This window comes from Spinacia oleracea, chromosome 4 (genome assembly GCF_020520425.1).
Source record: "Spinacia oleracea cultivar Varoflay chromosome 4, BTI_SOV_V1, whole genome shotgun sequence".
NCBI classification, from domain to species: Eukaryota; Viridiplantae; Streptophyta; class Magnoliopsida; order Caryophyllales; family Amaranthaceae; genus Spinacia; species Spinacia oleracea.
Window position 1 is genome coordinate 182,180,767 of NC_079490.1, and position 16,203 is coordinate 182,196,969.

The window sequence follows — 16,203 nt, forward strand, 5'->3', positions numbered from 1 at the left end:
TTCGATTTCAGTCTGGATTTTTATGCCATTATCGATTAATGTTTTCATTCTATTTCTAATTAATAAGTTATTAATCTACGTCTTTACGAGTATTTTTAATTTACTGAATTACAACATCGTTATATCAATTAGAGTTTGCTGTAAGTTATAAGATGATTAATAATCATATAACGAGAACCATATATAAACACTAGACTACACAATATATATAAAACTATAAGAATATAACTCTTTAAGTTGAGACGAAATCCAACTTACTAAATAATTAATGATTATAGTGTATAAGCACATACGTAGTACATCATAAATATACTCCAAAATACAGCTAAAAAACTACTCCGTATTTTTACATCAATTCTTCAATTTACTAGTAGCCCTAACAAGTTTAAAGAACATACTATTCATTTGTAATCATGAATTGGATCATATCATTAGACATTTAATCATTATTACACTTATACAAGTACTTAATAACATGAAATAGTTATATCGAGATAACATAGACATTAAAGTATGAAACAATATGTAAATCTACGAGATTGTATCTCTGTCAGTCGACAGGAAATCAAACACGACCAATATGTCAAGTACGAAAATTCTACAATAAATGACGTGTATTGCTATGTACCATTAATTTGATAAACGACGTGTACCGCTATGTAGGAGTACTAAATTACTAATTTAATTTGTGCAACTTTATAAATTAACCTTGGAGGTTAGCTAACTTTGATAGACACTTTATAAAATTTGTTGGGAGGTTTCGGATCAAACATGTTTTCCAAACACCAATTTCTTCATTTTGTACGAGGGATTCATTTTTGTTATATTTGATTTTTTATAAAGTAAGTATTTGGACTACACTTATTATATTTGTTTACGAATACTACCTTTATTATCAAATTAAAAACACAAATTCTTATTTACAAGGGTTGTACAATAAATATTTTCACCAGAGTAAAAGTTAACTCAAAATGTTTAAAAGTTAAGCTTATATATGTAAAAATTATCAAATTTTATTGATAATTTTTTTCATTTTAATAAAACTTATTTCTTCAAAATCACTAATAATGTATAAAATTAATCATTTAACTCTTTAAAATGTTTATTTATCAACGTTTTTTACTAATATAAAAGTTAATCAAAACTAGGTTAAAGTTACAAAAAAATGGGTAAAAGTTATCTTGGTGTACAATAAATTTATTGTACACCTAGTGCGCGCAAGACCTTTTGAATTAAAAAGGGGTATACTGTTTTATTGACGAAAATCGAAATTTAACATTATATATTTTTTTTTTGACATTGGATAATGATACAAGGAAAATATTAAAATTAAACACTAATTAACCAACCGCCTTATTACCCACTCCTGAAGAAAATTGCATTCCATCCGTAGATGCCCTCTTGGCCAGAACATGTGCTGAATGAATCTGGTCTCGATGTACCTTGTAGATAATACACTTTTTAAACCTCTTACCGACTTCAAAAATGGTGTCAATTGTCCACAGAAGCTGAATATTTGGTTTAACTTGTTTCCGCAAGTAAGAAACCAAATTAGTTGAATCAGTATAAACTACAATGTCATTAAAGGATAACTCCATTGCCCATTGTAATGCTCGTAGACAAGCCATAGCTTCAACATGTAGTGCTTAATTACCTAAACCATAATCGCAACCCCCAATGATTTCCATGTCGTCAGATTGTCGTTGCTTAAGAACCCAACCCATTCCTGCTCTGAACGTATCTTTATTCCATGCTCCATCTATAAGAATAACTGTTGTTGACGTTGGTAAAGTAATTTCCATACCTATATTTGCAAAGTAAAATCTTGGCGGGTAATCTTGCTTATGCTCTGGAGGATGTAGAAAACCCAAATTACCATCATCTTTTCCCCTGAACACATTGTGTTGTTCTAAGGCAAGCTTAAACTGAATCTGAAACACAGTAATGTCTCCAGCATTTGAACGGAAAACCCTTTCGTTCCTTGTTATCCATATGGCCCATAACGTTGCAATAAAGGTGACAACCCTGTCACTGAACTTCCCATCCACGCTTATAAAAAGTTGGATATAATTGAGAATCCAATCTTGCATAGATAGACTCTCATTAATGTTTGAGAGTATGCCTAGCATACTACTCCTCCACACATCTTGAGCCAATTTGCAAAGGCGGAAAATATGTTGTGCGTCTTCGCAATATTCCTCGCAAAAATCACATTTTGTATCCAAAATTATTCCACGTCTTTCCAGATTTGTTTTGAGTGGTATTCCATTAAGTATCAGCTTCCAAAGAAACAATTTCCACTTTGGTAGAATTTTTAGTGCCCATAATAACTTAAAGAAAGGAAGAAATCTTTTTCTATCCAGATGATTCAGTGGATGTTGTTGCATGTCAATTTCCCGCAGAAATGCGTAACCAGATTTGAGCGTGAAATTACCTGTCTTATGCTTAGTCCAATATACGAAATCTGAAGTGGGACAAGATGGCAATTCAACAGAGAGTATTTCGTTTGCATCCTTATGCACAAAGGAATTTCTAATAAAAGTTGCATTCCAACAAAGACTAGGGTTTTAAATAAAATGACTAACCTTCCAAACCTTAGCATCCATTAGACGAATGTTAGACGCCAAAACGGGGACCCTACCATGAACCCATTTATCTGATGAAACTCTGACCTTTCTTCCATCCCCAATCTTTCAAGCACAACCACGTTGCAAAACATTTTCTGCTCGTCGAAGACCTCGCATTCCCCAGGAAATAGGACCATGACAAATATTAGGGGAACCAGAGGATAGAGCAAAGTTTGTCTTGGCGGCATAAACTTTTGAAATTAAAAGTTGAGGATTCTTATGCATTCGCCACACTTGTTTCATCAAAAAAGCTGTATTAAGCGTAGATAAACGACGAATTCCCAGACCTCCCATTCCACGAGGTAAATGTAATATATCCCTACGAACCCAATGCATTCCCTTTTGACCTTGCTGTCGCAATCATTGAATCGATCTTACTTGCAACAGCTCCAGGTTATTGACTAACATTATAGAAACTTATTGATCTATATATTATACTAAAAGAGAGGAAATCAATGTGGTGATGACAAATGTCACTCATTGATTGGCCTCTCTTTTAATATAAATTAATTAATAGAAATTTATTTTTTCATACTTAACTTACTGTATTTATAAATAATGAATATGGAAAAACCGCACATTAATATTACTATTTCCATATTGTGCTGTGATATTCCTTTTTACAAGAATGTATCAATTGAAAGATATTATATGAATAACTTATATGCAAAATTTGCACAATTATTAGATAAATATTTTGGAAGATATTATTTGGAAGCTATGTAGTATATATTTGTCCACAAAATTATTGTTGCAATTTGCATAAAATCTTATTTGGAAGATATTTGATTATACTAAGTTTTTGTGTCGTTCGACTTATTTTGACTTATTTCAGATAAAAAAAGTTCAGATAAGCTTATTTAGGTTCAGTTAGGTTCAAATAATATAAGTTAAGAAAAATAAGTTTTTTTTTCACATACAAATAAGTTTATTTCAAAAAAGATAATCTGATAAGTTAAGATAAGTTCAGTTAAATACGGATAAGTTCAGATAATATAAGTTCAAACCACAAAAGTCGTATAGAACATAGCATAATAGAGAGGATCAATGTAGATCTGACAAATGGCGCTCTCTGATTTCCCTCTCTTTTAATATAAATAACTAGCTCTTAAGCCCGTTCCAAGAACGGGCAATTAGTGGTTGTTAAACTGTCTTTTAAAATTCAATTTTTTTGGAGGGCTAGCTTGTATTTGAGTAGGAATATATGATCTAAAAGAGGTGAGAAATTTGAAGGTTAAAAGAAAATACTTCATAAAATTAAATTAAATGATGAAATTAAAATTAAGTGTTAAAGAAAGAGATGAAATGGAAAACATTGAATAATTATATATGAATTAAAATGGTAAACCGATGTAGAATGGAGAATATGAAGTGGAAAAGGTGTTAGAGTCGTAAAATATAAGAAACAATTGGGAAAAAATGATGAATTAAAAAAGGGGATGCCACATGTCAAAAAATAATGCATGAAAAAAGGAGATGCCACATGTCATCTATAGATTTATGGTTTTGCTTTTTAAATATTAGGTATAGACTAGGTATAGATTAAACTTGTAATATAAATAATTAATATATCACATATTTTTACTTATGGAAATTTATAATTGTTCATAAAATTATATTTATTGTGCCATGTAGGCTCTTTCATAAGAGACAAACTTACATAATTAGAATTCATTATAAACTATCATTTCGACTAAATATGTCGAAGAATATATAAGTCATATATGTTAATATTTTAACATAATTAGAAACTCTAACAAAGCTATAAAAGAAAATAAAAATGCAGTACTCCGTAGATTACAAAATTAGAACTCATAACATGATAGAAAGTTTATAGTTCATACAGTCATACTCCATACATGTCAATTTATCACATAATTTGGAGTCTAATACGTAACAAAAACTATAATCAACTAAATGTGTAGATTTCTTGCAGATGAAAAAAAATTACCATATATTTTTAATTTTTATAAATTGGTAACAGTTAAAAAATATACGTCGTGTAATGTAAATATAACATTAACCTTACAAAATGAATTGAGTTACTAATATAAATTATTCTTTTATCATCCCTCAAGAAAATATAAAGTATTCCTTTAAATATCTGAAACTTAATGATGAAAGTTAAGGCAAAATTTAATGATGAAATTTATCCAAAAAAATGGAAGAAGTTGTAAACAAGAAAAATGATGCGCGACTACGTAGTCCTCTCTACCTAAAAAAGCTCCTCTAAATATTTTAGGATAATCAATTGACTTACTCCATATATTTTAGCCGATTTTTAACAAACATTTGTATACAAAGTACTATACTAAAAGCTAGGCAAATTGATGTGGAGATGACAAATATAATACAACTCTGATTTGCCTCTTTTATAATATTGGTAAATAACCTATAATAAGATAATTAATATACTTTGTATATTTTACCTAAGATCTTCTAATTACTTTTGGTAATAATCGATTTATACTACGAATTACTTATTTACTCATATTAATAGATTTCTTATTTTTAAATCTATATACTCCGTACTATACTAAAAGAGAGGCAAATCGATGTAGAGATGACAAATGTCTCTCTCTGATTTGCCTTTCTTATAACATAAATGATGACTAATTGTAAGTACTATCAAGTTTCGTTTAGAAATTGTGTCATATATTGAGTACGAATATGTTCAAACGTCCCTTTGATCGGTTATTATTTGTAATCCAATGAAAAATCTTCGCATACAATTCCTGATAACCGTATAGAAAATCTTATAATAGTTTAACTTGGACTATCAATTATATTACTGTAATACTATCAACTTTTTATAAATTTGTGTCATATAATGAATACGAATTTCACAACAAAAGTTAACTATTAATTTAATGTATTTAGCAAGGTCGTCTAAAACATTTTATAGGCCCTTTGTTAACTAACAAAATGAGCCCCTAGCCATATACTTTGTTTCGTACGAAACATATACTTAATCTTAAATATCAAAAATAACTTTGCCACATTCTTATTATCGTAATATTTTTATACGGAGCACGGGTAATAATTTATTCGCTTATATTATTGAAATGTTAAGAGCATATTGATTGAAAATTTGACTAATATATCGTAATCAACTATATCCAAAGTCATAAGATCTAGATGATTAAGTTTCCTTATTATTAATATGTTTGGAATAACAAAATATTTTTTATGTATTAATGTAAATGATTTGAATATCACTTTAATATTTCGTGCAAAATATAATTTATATATGTAAATGGTGAATCACATTTGATGATGGGATGAGTTTGAGTTTTAGATTGATCTGAGGACAAAGTTAAACGTAGATGATTGACTAATGTTGACTAACAAAAAGAGATTTTTGGTGGATGGCTATAAGGATAACATGTACCCACCTTGGTGATGGGGAGAGTTTGAATTGATCGGATTTGAGAATACTCACGCAATCCTAATTATGTATGTCACTTTTAAATATATTTTTCAATATTATAGCTAATACAATCAATTTTAATAGTTTGTAATAAACTTATGTCAATATATTTAAAATTTAGTTGAAAGGAAAATTGGATTTTTATTGAACATAGTGATGTCAGAGTGTCAGTGGGCGAGTTTTTTGGGAGATCCCCCTGTGCATCCGCCCCAAATGGGCGGCGATGGAGGAAAGTTTATTGGGTGATGGGTTAAAAAATATAATTGTCGCGGGTGAAGGGGTGATTATGGATTTTATATCGGACCCGCGTGAGTCGTTAATCCTTAATCTGATTGATTATGAATATATAAAAAATGTACTATTAACTTATAATGTTTTGTTTATTTACTCAGTAACACTAATCAGACAAACGAATTTTCAGATGCTCTATAATAGAGTTTTAAAATTCAAAACTCTTTTACCAAAAAAAAAATCGAGTCTAGGGGTGGGTGTGGATACACGGGAAGGGAGGTGATGAAGAGGGGGTGAATTTTATTTTATACCTCTCGAGACGGAGGTTGGGAGGAGTGGGTATCGTTCCAATCGTAGATGGAGGGGATGAAGATGAGAATTATACGCGGTGCGGGTGTGCAGGCTCTGTTCCATCTCAGAGTTATCTCTAACTCATTAAAGGAAATGGTCTAGATAGGTGTTAAGTGATCGGGTAATGAGGTTGACGGGATGACTGTGCGAGTATTAAGTGGGTATTACTATCGAAGTGAATGATGGGTGAGATAACTTTATGTTAGACACAAGTACTGGTGAATGAGAATGAAAATAATTTTATCTATGTACCCTTATTTGTTTTAATTGCTTAAGACACCGAATGAGCAATAACAAATTTATCCATCATTAATTATTTTTTATTTGGAGAATATCTATAAACTCCATTTTGATAATAATTGTATACCAGATTTCATATAATTTATATTTAGATTATAAATCGTGCATCGCACGGGTACTATACTAGTTATTGACTAATATTAACCAATTTACTATTTTCCCTCATAAAAATAAAACCAATTTACTCTTCCGCATTCCCACCAAAATATATTCTACATCTTCTTCCTAAAAAGCACCAATTTATATGGATTACGGGAATTACCTATAGTTAGATCAATTCTACACAGTAAGTGGCAATTATATGTCAATATTATCTCAATCAGTTTAAACTACAGAATACAAAAAGATAAATATTTATTAAAAGTTAGATCAAAATTTTCAAGAAATTATTGACAGTTTGACACATACGCAACTAACATAGTTACAAACTTACAATAAATCATAAAAATAAAGGGGCAAAAACTTTAAACATATGTATTTGTAGTCGATCGCTAAAATTTTCAAATAGACAAATACTACGAACTCGTATAAGATTAGTTCATATTTCTATAATCAAGACCAAAGAGATCCGTGGAATAAAAGTTCCTGTTTAATGAGCTTCTTTAACAAAATTTTGATGCAATTTTTCAGTTTCTAATACTCCATTTTTGTTTGGGAATTTGAATGTTGTATTTTCTGAGGAAATCTTTAGAGGAAAATTAATTCCAAGTTGTTCTTAAAAAAAGAAAAAAATTGTCGATTTGTTGATCGGAGCTTAGATCGGAAAATACATATCGGGGAATGCAAGAGGAATGGAAGTGGAGAATGGAGATTATAATACTATTGGGATGAAATTAGGAAAGAGTATGAATTATTTATTTATTTATTTAATATAAGATAATTTTTTATAATACATAGCCGTACATAGCATTTGTGGTACATAGCGGTATGCGTCGTTTACTGTAGACTCATTCTGTCAAGTATTAAAAGAGTTGGAGGTAAAACAATAATCTAACCACTGCTGGTTTGTCTTAGATTTTTTTTGCCCTTTCTTCTATTACTTACTACCTCCGTTTCAGAAAGTTCTTTACGCTTTGGAAAATGTGTCCAAAGTATAAAAACTTTAACCGTAAATTTTCACCATTATATACATCAAAACGTTACATGTAAGATCTTGTTAGATTAGTCTCGGGATGTATTTTCAGAATATCAAATTTTTATAATTTTTTCACATACAAAATGGGATATATTATTAGTTAAATATTGCATTGGAGTCCGTGCAAATAGTAACCGTAAATATCTTTTTGAAATGGAGGTAGTATAAGTTTATTATCGGTAACCCTGAGTCCCTGATACACATGTATTGCTTCTAAAAAAGTCCCTATTGTATGATAAACATCCTACATTGACCCATTGTAAAATTGTTGTAAGTTTGTAATAATTTTATAAAGTCGTCGATCGGAACCAGAATTTCGTACAATGCACAGTGTATTAGTGTAAGTTTCCCTGCAAAAACTTCCACTATCTGGCCTTTTGCTCCTTTAAACAATTTACAAAATTGTCTAGCATCAAATTTATATATTTTTAAAATCTTTTTATGAGATGAATCCAAATCTTTCATTAATTACACTAAAATTAATAATCAATAACTAATGTTTTAATGTTATAAAAAAACAGCACAGAAACAGCTAAGATAGTAATATGGAATATACCCCATAACATGCTAAATCTTAATTAAGTGCATGATATGATGGAGTAAGTGCACTTGCAAGTGCGTTCTTTGTTTTTCATTTTCTCTGTCTATTGTTGCACATGATAGATGCTAGAAAGAGTAATGTGCACTTTTAAACAAAGATAGTCTGTGTGATCATGTATTAAAATATCGGAACTTATTATACACCAGAGTGTACCAATCTTAAATGTAGATATATTTGAGTAAAGATGATAGTTGGCCAGGCCAAATCGTATTTCGTGTCGAGACCACGTGTATTGGACCACGCCAAACTCACTTGTTTCTTATCGGGCTGCGTTGGGAATTTGAAAATGATGGGTCAGTCATGGCCCATAATCACGCGCCCTAGTGTTGGGCCGGGCCGTGCCTTCGTATCTAAACTTAATTTCACTCTATTTAATGTGATTTCCATGTCGTGCTTTAAAAAAAACAGAAAAAATTGTGACATGCATGAGTCTAGCCCAAGCCTTCATGCTCGTGTCAGGCTGTTCTTTTTCCGTGTCCATGTCGAGCCATTCTTTTTCTATGTCCATGGCGCTGACTTGACACAGTGCCAGCTTTACATCCGAACACACGTAAGAATCTATTACTATACACTAAAAGAGACACCAGGAATGACACGTGTCATTTCCTGGTGAAAAATTTTCCCGCCAAAAACTCTTTCCTAAAAAGAAATATTTATTTTATTCTTATTTTATTTTCTCTCCTTTGTATAAATGTTTATATATGGAAAAAAATATAGGATTATGGAATATGCCATTATTAAAATTTTGGTAAAATTTTAGTCAAACTGTCATGTCAATAATAGAAAATATTCTTACTCGATATTTTGGTCAAATTAGCATATTAAATATATCAAATATTTTATTCAGATCATCATATTAAACATATAAAATATATAATATGTAGTATGTTAAAATACGATAAAATGAGTACATTCGAGATTATTAATTACGCAATAGATTTAAGGGATAAATAGTTCAATTAAAATTTTTATAAAAAAGATGGTCAAATAATAATTTTTAAATATCCGTACGTGCACGGGACCTAATTTAGTTTTCAATACGACTGAATTATAGAGCGACCCAATTATTATAGCATGTAAGTGAATAATAATAGATGGAGTAGATCGATGAGTGAGCAAGTGACATATATAGGCAGAATCCATGCGGCCTAAATCTGGTGATCCAAAATTTCAATCAGTAGGAGATCGAAAATTGAGGAGAACAATTATAGAGTTATCGATCACATGATAAACAGCGTGCCATCACTCGGCAAAAGGTTCTTCTTCTATCCCAATCCCATACTACTGTCTCCAGCGGATCCTACTTATTCTTCTCGACTTTAGGAAAGGTTTCGGGTTATCTCTTGAGGAAGTATTTTCGGATATCAGATATGTGCTTGCAAATACATATCATAGCAAAAGACAAAATAGGAAAAAGGACAAAAAAGAAATTAAATGGTACTTTTTAAAATAAAAATGGTACTTTTTTTTACAGAATGGTACTATTTTTTACAGAATGATACTTTTTTTTTTACAGAATGGTACTTCCTATTTTATCTTTTAGCTATTTGTCATTTAGCTGATATGTGTGTTTCCACACATATCTGATATGCGAAAAAACAACCTCTTATCTCTTACCGTTTTTTTCTTTCTTTACGCTACTTTCTTACGGAGTATTTTATTTTTGACAACGATATTTACCCTTTTACCCCATATAAAAGGGCATATATACTTCGTATTTTTTCATATGCTAACTTTTGCCACTTATAACCCCATGTTTTTCACTCGCTTTCTTCTTTTCTCACTTATCCTGTGCTCGTACATACTCCCTCCGTCCCTTAATACTCGATCCAGTTTGACTTTTTGCACTATTCACATAATTTACTTTGATCCTATTTTATTTTTAATATATGAAAACAAATGTTACTATATAATATATTGTTGGCTTCATCTTAAGGATAAATTGTTTTTTACCACCTAAAAAAATCAAAAAATTGTTTTTTACCACCTAAAAAACTAAAACTTGTATTTTACCACCTAAAAAAATTTTAAAAATTGTTTTTTACCACCTGAAAAATGAAAAAATAGATGAAAATGTTATGTAGGGGGTCACAATAACGGTAATACTTCTAATATGTTTTATTCTTCCACAATTTCATGTACTTAACTCTATTTTCTTCCCCCGCTTCCTTATTTTCAATTAATTTACATAATTTTTCACCACCATTAATTTATAAAATTGACAAAATTTAATGGAAGTAAATAGCGAAGGGTGAAAGAGTTAAAGAAAATCACACAAGGAATGTATAAAATTGGAGGAAACTTGAATTAGGTAGCCATACATAAAGGTTTCATCTATTTTTTCGTTTTTTAGGTGGTAAAAAATAAGTTTTAATTATTTTTTAGGTGGTAAAATACAAGTTTTAATTTTTTTTAGGTGGTAAAAAATAATTTTTCGATTTTTGTAGGTGGTAAAAAACAATTTCTCCTCATTTTAATATATATTTTCAAATATTAATATTTTTATAAGTTTTTATAATATGTGTTAAAGAAATTAATGGTTAAAATTGTGCATTGACAAACGTGTCCGGTCTAAACAGGAGTACACTTTTTTTCTAGAGACATAAAACGACCTTTTTTGCTTTTTTTATTATTTATTTTACTAATTGTCAAAACTAAGGATGAGTAATTTCCTATGATCACTTACTGATTTTCTTTTACTACTTGGAATTTGATCTTTCAATTAATTGGATTTATTTATAGAAAAATCAATTATTGTACTTTTTAAGTTTTAAGCATGTTAGATTGTTAGTCCTAGATCTTATTCATGTTGATGGGAAATAGGCAATGTTCTATAGAAAGTAATAATCCAGGCTTGCGGACCCAACATGCAAATAGGTGTTTTGTCTTCTTAATTTGTCATATAAGACATGATTGTACATCACGACTTTCTCATATCACATGTTTAAATTTGTTTATACCCGTCTATTAATAAACTCCAATTTCTTATACCAACATATGGTCCATATTTGAAAATGAATCCTAAAGGTCGCAAGTTGCGACAATATTTAGTTGTCGCAATCTTACGTGTCGCTGTTTAATTGGTACATATAGGCGCCACGTATGCTATGCGTCATCAGAATATTTTTACTATCAATTCAATATTTTTACTATAAAAATACATAAACAGTGTAATCAATGTAAAAAAGGAAACAAATTAGAATATTAAGATTTTCCTACCTTTTTTTTGAAACATATATGATAGATTATATAAGTTAAATATTTTAGTTTCCAAATTAAATCATGACACATAAGCATGCCATGTCATCATTGTGACACGGCTTAAAGGTCGCATGTTGCGACCTTTATCATTTTCGAAAGAATAAACTCTCCAACTTCTAGTTTTTCATGCACCTCATGGGTTGTTTTTCCTACTCTGAAGCAAAACGTTCAAAGTTCCTTGTAGGAACTCCAGAATGTGTAGCTTGATATGTTTTCTCTTGACTTCAAAGCTTATTTTAGATTTATTGAACGCCATCTTATAATTTTTTTTAGACTTGAGCATCATAAACTTACATTCCACGTTAGTAGTTTATTTTTGTATGCCGTCAACAAAAGCTTGGATATTCTAATAAGAATTTCGTTAATCCCGTGCAATGTACCTGTTAGGAGCATTTTATGAAAAAATCGGAAAAAAAAACACAATTCGGTTCTCTATAGCTAGCGTGAGGTGTTTTGAACTATAGTTACATTTTTACTATGTTTTGAGTACAAGACTGCAATGTCTTCATGGTATCAGAGCAACTAGGTTCAGGTTTGTTATACCCCATTTTTTTAATTAATTTATAAATATATTTATTATATATATAAAGTATTTTTAAAGATTTTTTAACTTAAAATTGCATTTGAATATTTATTTAAATGTATTAATTAGAAATATTAATTATTTCTACCTTGAGGAGAAAAGTATTTTAGAGTTTAATTGGAAGAACTATTTAATTGAGTTTTAGAAAGAAAAAAAAATTTAAAAAGCAAGCAAAGCCCAGAGTAATTTGAAAAATAAGTCCAAAACAAAATTTAAAAACAAGCCCAAAAGAATTTGAAGCCTACCCCAATGGAGATTATAAATCTATCTTATGGAATCCGTAAACCTATAAATATCCCCCTTAAACACTCATGGCCCCAAATAAAATCATTAAGCCCTAAACCTTTCTTTTCTCTCTCTTTCTTCTCTCCGTCTCCTCTCTCCTTGTCGTGAGCTCGACGGGCAACACCCAGCCGAATTCGAGCACCGCCCAGTGGCTGCGCAGCGTCGCCCCCTTGTACCGCTGCTTTGCTCGTCCATCACCGTGCACCACGCCCCGTTATCCGTGGCCGTCGGGTGAGATTCTCCCCTCCCTCTCTTCTTTAATTATTATTATTATGGTTAGTTTATAAAAAAAGATTAATTTGTTAATTATAATTAAAAATCCGATTTATAATTATGTTATGGACGATTTTTAATTATAACTAAGATTGAATTTTCAGATTTTTTTTAATTAACAAAACATGAATTTTTAGGGTTTTAAATGAATTTTAATGATACTTTATGATTAGAGTTTTGATTAAAGTATTTGGTTGGTTAAATAATTATTTTGACTATGACAATTTATTATATTTTCATAATATATTAGAAGCATTACAGCTTAACTTTTTCGGGTTTTAATGCATGAAATAAATAAATTTTCATGATAGGGTTTCGAAGAATTAATTACGTTAATTAATTATATTAAAAACTAATAATTTCAGATTATTTAAAATGATTTGAAATTAAAATATGTTGCTGGAAATTTATTGAATAAGGTGATTAATTAAGGTTTGTTAATTATTTATAGGAGGAGACTTTTAATTAATTAAGGGAATCACAAGGTGGCCCCTTACCTTACGTATTCAAGGTACGTACTAGGGGTGAGCAAAAAGTCAGGGTACCCTGAGTCGGAATCGAAACCTGTTAGGAACCTGCGATTTCAACAGGTTCCGGTTCCGGGTAACAAAATTGGGAACCTATTGCAACAGGTTCCGGTTTCGGTTCTCAATTTTTCGGAACGGGTACACTGTTGGATACCCTGTACACACCAATTCTAATATGAATTACCCAAAATAAGGGTTCGGGTCTTAAAAAATGCTTTCTATGCCTAAAATATGAAACAATGCAAGCTAGTTTTTGGAAAATATAAATATAAAATTACAATTTAAGCCCAAGCTATAAAACAATCAAAGCCTAAACCATAAAGTAGTTTTTTTCTCAATAAATTAGCAAAAACTTATTTAAATTTTTAAAATGACAGGGTACCCTGAATCGGAATCTGTTGGAACAAGTTCCGGTTCCATTTCTCATTTTCAGGAACCTGTTGCAACAGGTTCCGGTTCCGGTTCCCATTTTCAAGAACCTGTTGCAACAAGTTCCGGTTCCTGAAATTTTAACAGGGTACCCTGTTGTACTCACCCCTAGTACGTACAAGTCTATGGCTAATTATTATGCATGTTGTTGTACAAGTAATGATTTGAACGCATGATTAGGATAGTTTGATTATAAAGCGTGAAACTTAGTTATCTTTTCCTATTTACTGAAACGTGTTTATTCCCAAGTCTAAACCCAAAAATTAAAATATGTTAACCATAGAAATTACTAGCCCCTTATATTTGCATCCTTGTGATGGAACTAGTTCAGTAGTAGTAGAAAATGTTCAAGGGGACTCTAACTACATATCTTGGAGGAGATCTTTTGAAATTACTCTAGATGCAAAGAGAAAGTTAGGTTTCTTTACATGTGTAGTCAAAAGAGACCCCACTGATGTTGTAAAACAGGAACACTAGGACACCTGCAATAACATTTCTATCTCATGGATCATTGAAAATGTAAATGAATCCATAAAGAAGTTTGCTATTCTAAGCGAGATCAAAGGTAAGTTCAAGGGGACTCTAATAGGACAAAATACCTTTGATCATGCTATTCTAAGCGAGATAACAATTTGGCACCATAGGTTGGGGCATACTCCACTAAAAAAGATAGGCAAGATACTTGGTCTCAAAGGCTTCAAAGGCAATTGCAGTGATGTTTGTCTCACATGTCCTACTTCCAAGCTCACTAAACTTCCCTATAGCTTGAGCAAATCAAGAGTAAAATATCTATTTGAACTTGTTCATATAGACATTTGGGGTAAACTAGAGGAAATCACAGATATTTCCTCAATGTGGTTGATGATCACTCAAGAGTCATATGGGTGCTCTTACTTAAGAAGAAATCTGATGCTTTTAAAGAAATTCAAACCTTTTTGAACATGTGCAAAACTCAATTCAGAAAAAATGTAAAGATTATCAGATGTGACAGTGCTCTAGAATTTGATGACAAGCCTAATAATACAACTAGACTCTTGTTTGATGAGTTAAGGATCATACATCAAATATCATGTGTCAACAAACCTAAAAAAATGGCTGAGCTGAAAGGAAGCACATAAATTTGCTAGAAATGGATAAAGCACTGAGATTTCAGGGCGGCTTACCTCTCCATATTTGGGTAAACTGTGTTGCTTTTGTCTACATCACCAACAGACTACCAAACTCAGTGCTAGAAAAAAAATTACCTTATGAGATACTTCATAAAACTCTTCCCTCACATGATAATTCGAAGTCTGTTGGATGTCTTTCCATGGAAAGTAACCCAAGTAGAGTATCTGATAAGTTTCAGGCCAGAGGTGTACCTTGTTTGATGTTAGGTTACTCTTTATCTCAAAAAGGTATAAACTACTGAATTTGACAAATAATATGATGCTTGTCAGTAGGGATGTTAAATTCTTTGAGCATGTATTCCCATGTAAGATCTTTAAACCACAAACAACCAGAAACCTACAAAACACCATGACCTCCAATGATAGGGTTTAACATGAAACTGCACATAACATCATTAATGCTGACAGCCATGGACCACCTATAAAAACTCCTACTTCTCAAACACAATATCCTCTCACCAACACTAACCAAAAAAATCCACAAGAGCTCACAAACCTTCAAGATGGCACAATGATTACCATGTTGCAAGCTATGCTTGTCTAATTCAACCTTCAAAATCCACAGTTTAATCCAAACCCAATCCTCCTATGAATTCTTCTTTTTCCTAGCTAAAGTGGTCAAGAATATTATCCCGATTAATTATAGGGAAGCTTTAAAACAAAAAAGAAGGGTGGATGCATGAATGACGAATTAGAAGCATTACAAAACAACAATAGTGGGAAAATCACTGACCTGCCACCTGGTAAGAAATTGGTTGTAAATGGTTGTACATAACCAAATTTCGCAAAGATGGTAGAGTGGAGAGATATAAATTCAAACTTGTTGTCCTAGAGCTTGCTTGAGGCCATATAGGGATTTCACAAGTTTGCAGACTTTGTTAGAGTTGTGTTGAGACTGCTCCCCTTCTTCTTGATCTCCTTGAATCACTATTCTTCCCCCTTTTCCACATTAGCCAGGAGGGAACTTCACGTAGACAGTTTCCTGCAAGTCACCATACAAG

General features: G+C 31.1%; 1 protein-coding gene across 1 annotated transcript; it reads right to left on the reverse strand.

Moving 5' to 3' along the window:
• Nucleotides 1–1,340: 1,340 nt before the first annotated feature.
• LOC110783659 (uncharacterized) lies at nt 1,341–12,484 on the reverse strand. The gene is made up of 5 exons (XM_056842768.1): nt 12,427–12,484; nt 12,231–12,316; nt 2,586–2,690; nt 1,655–2,513; nt 1,341–1,570 (listed from the first exon to the last, which is right to left on the reverse strand). The coding sequence occupies exons 1-5, from the start codon at nt 12,482–12,484 to the stop codon at nt 1,341–1,343; spliced, it is 1,338 nt and encodes a 445-aa protein (XP_056698746.1).
• Between the last annotated feature and the right edge of the window lie 3,719 nt (nt 12,485–16,203).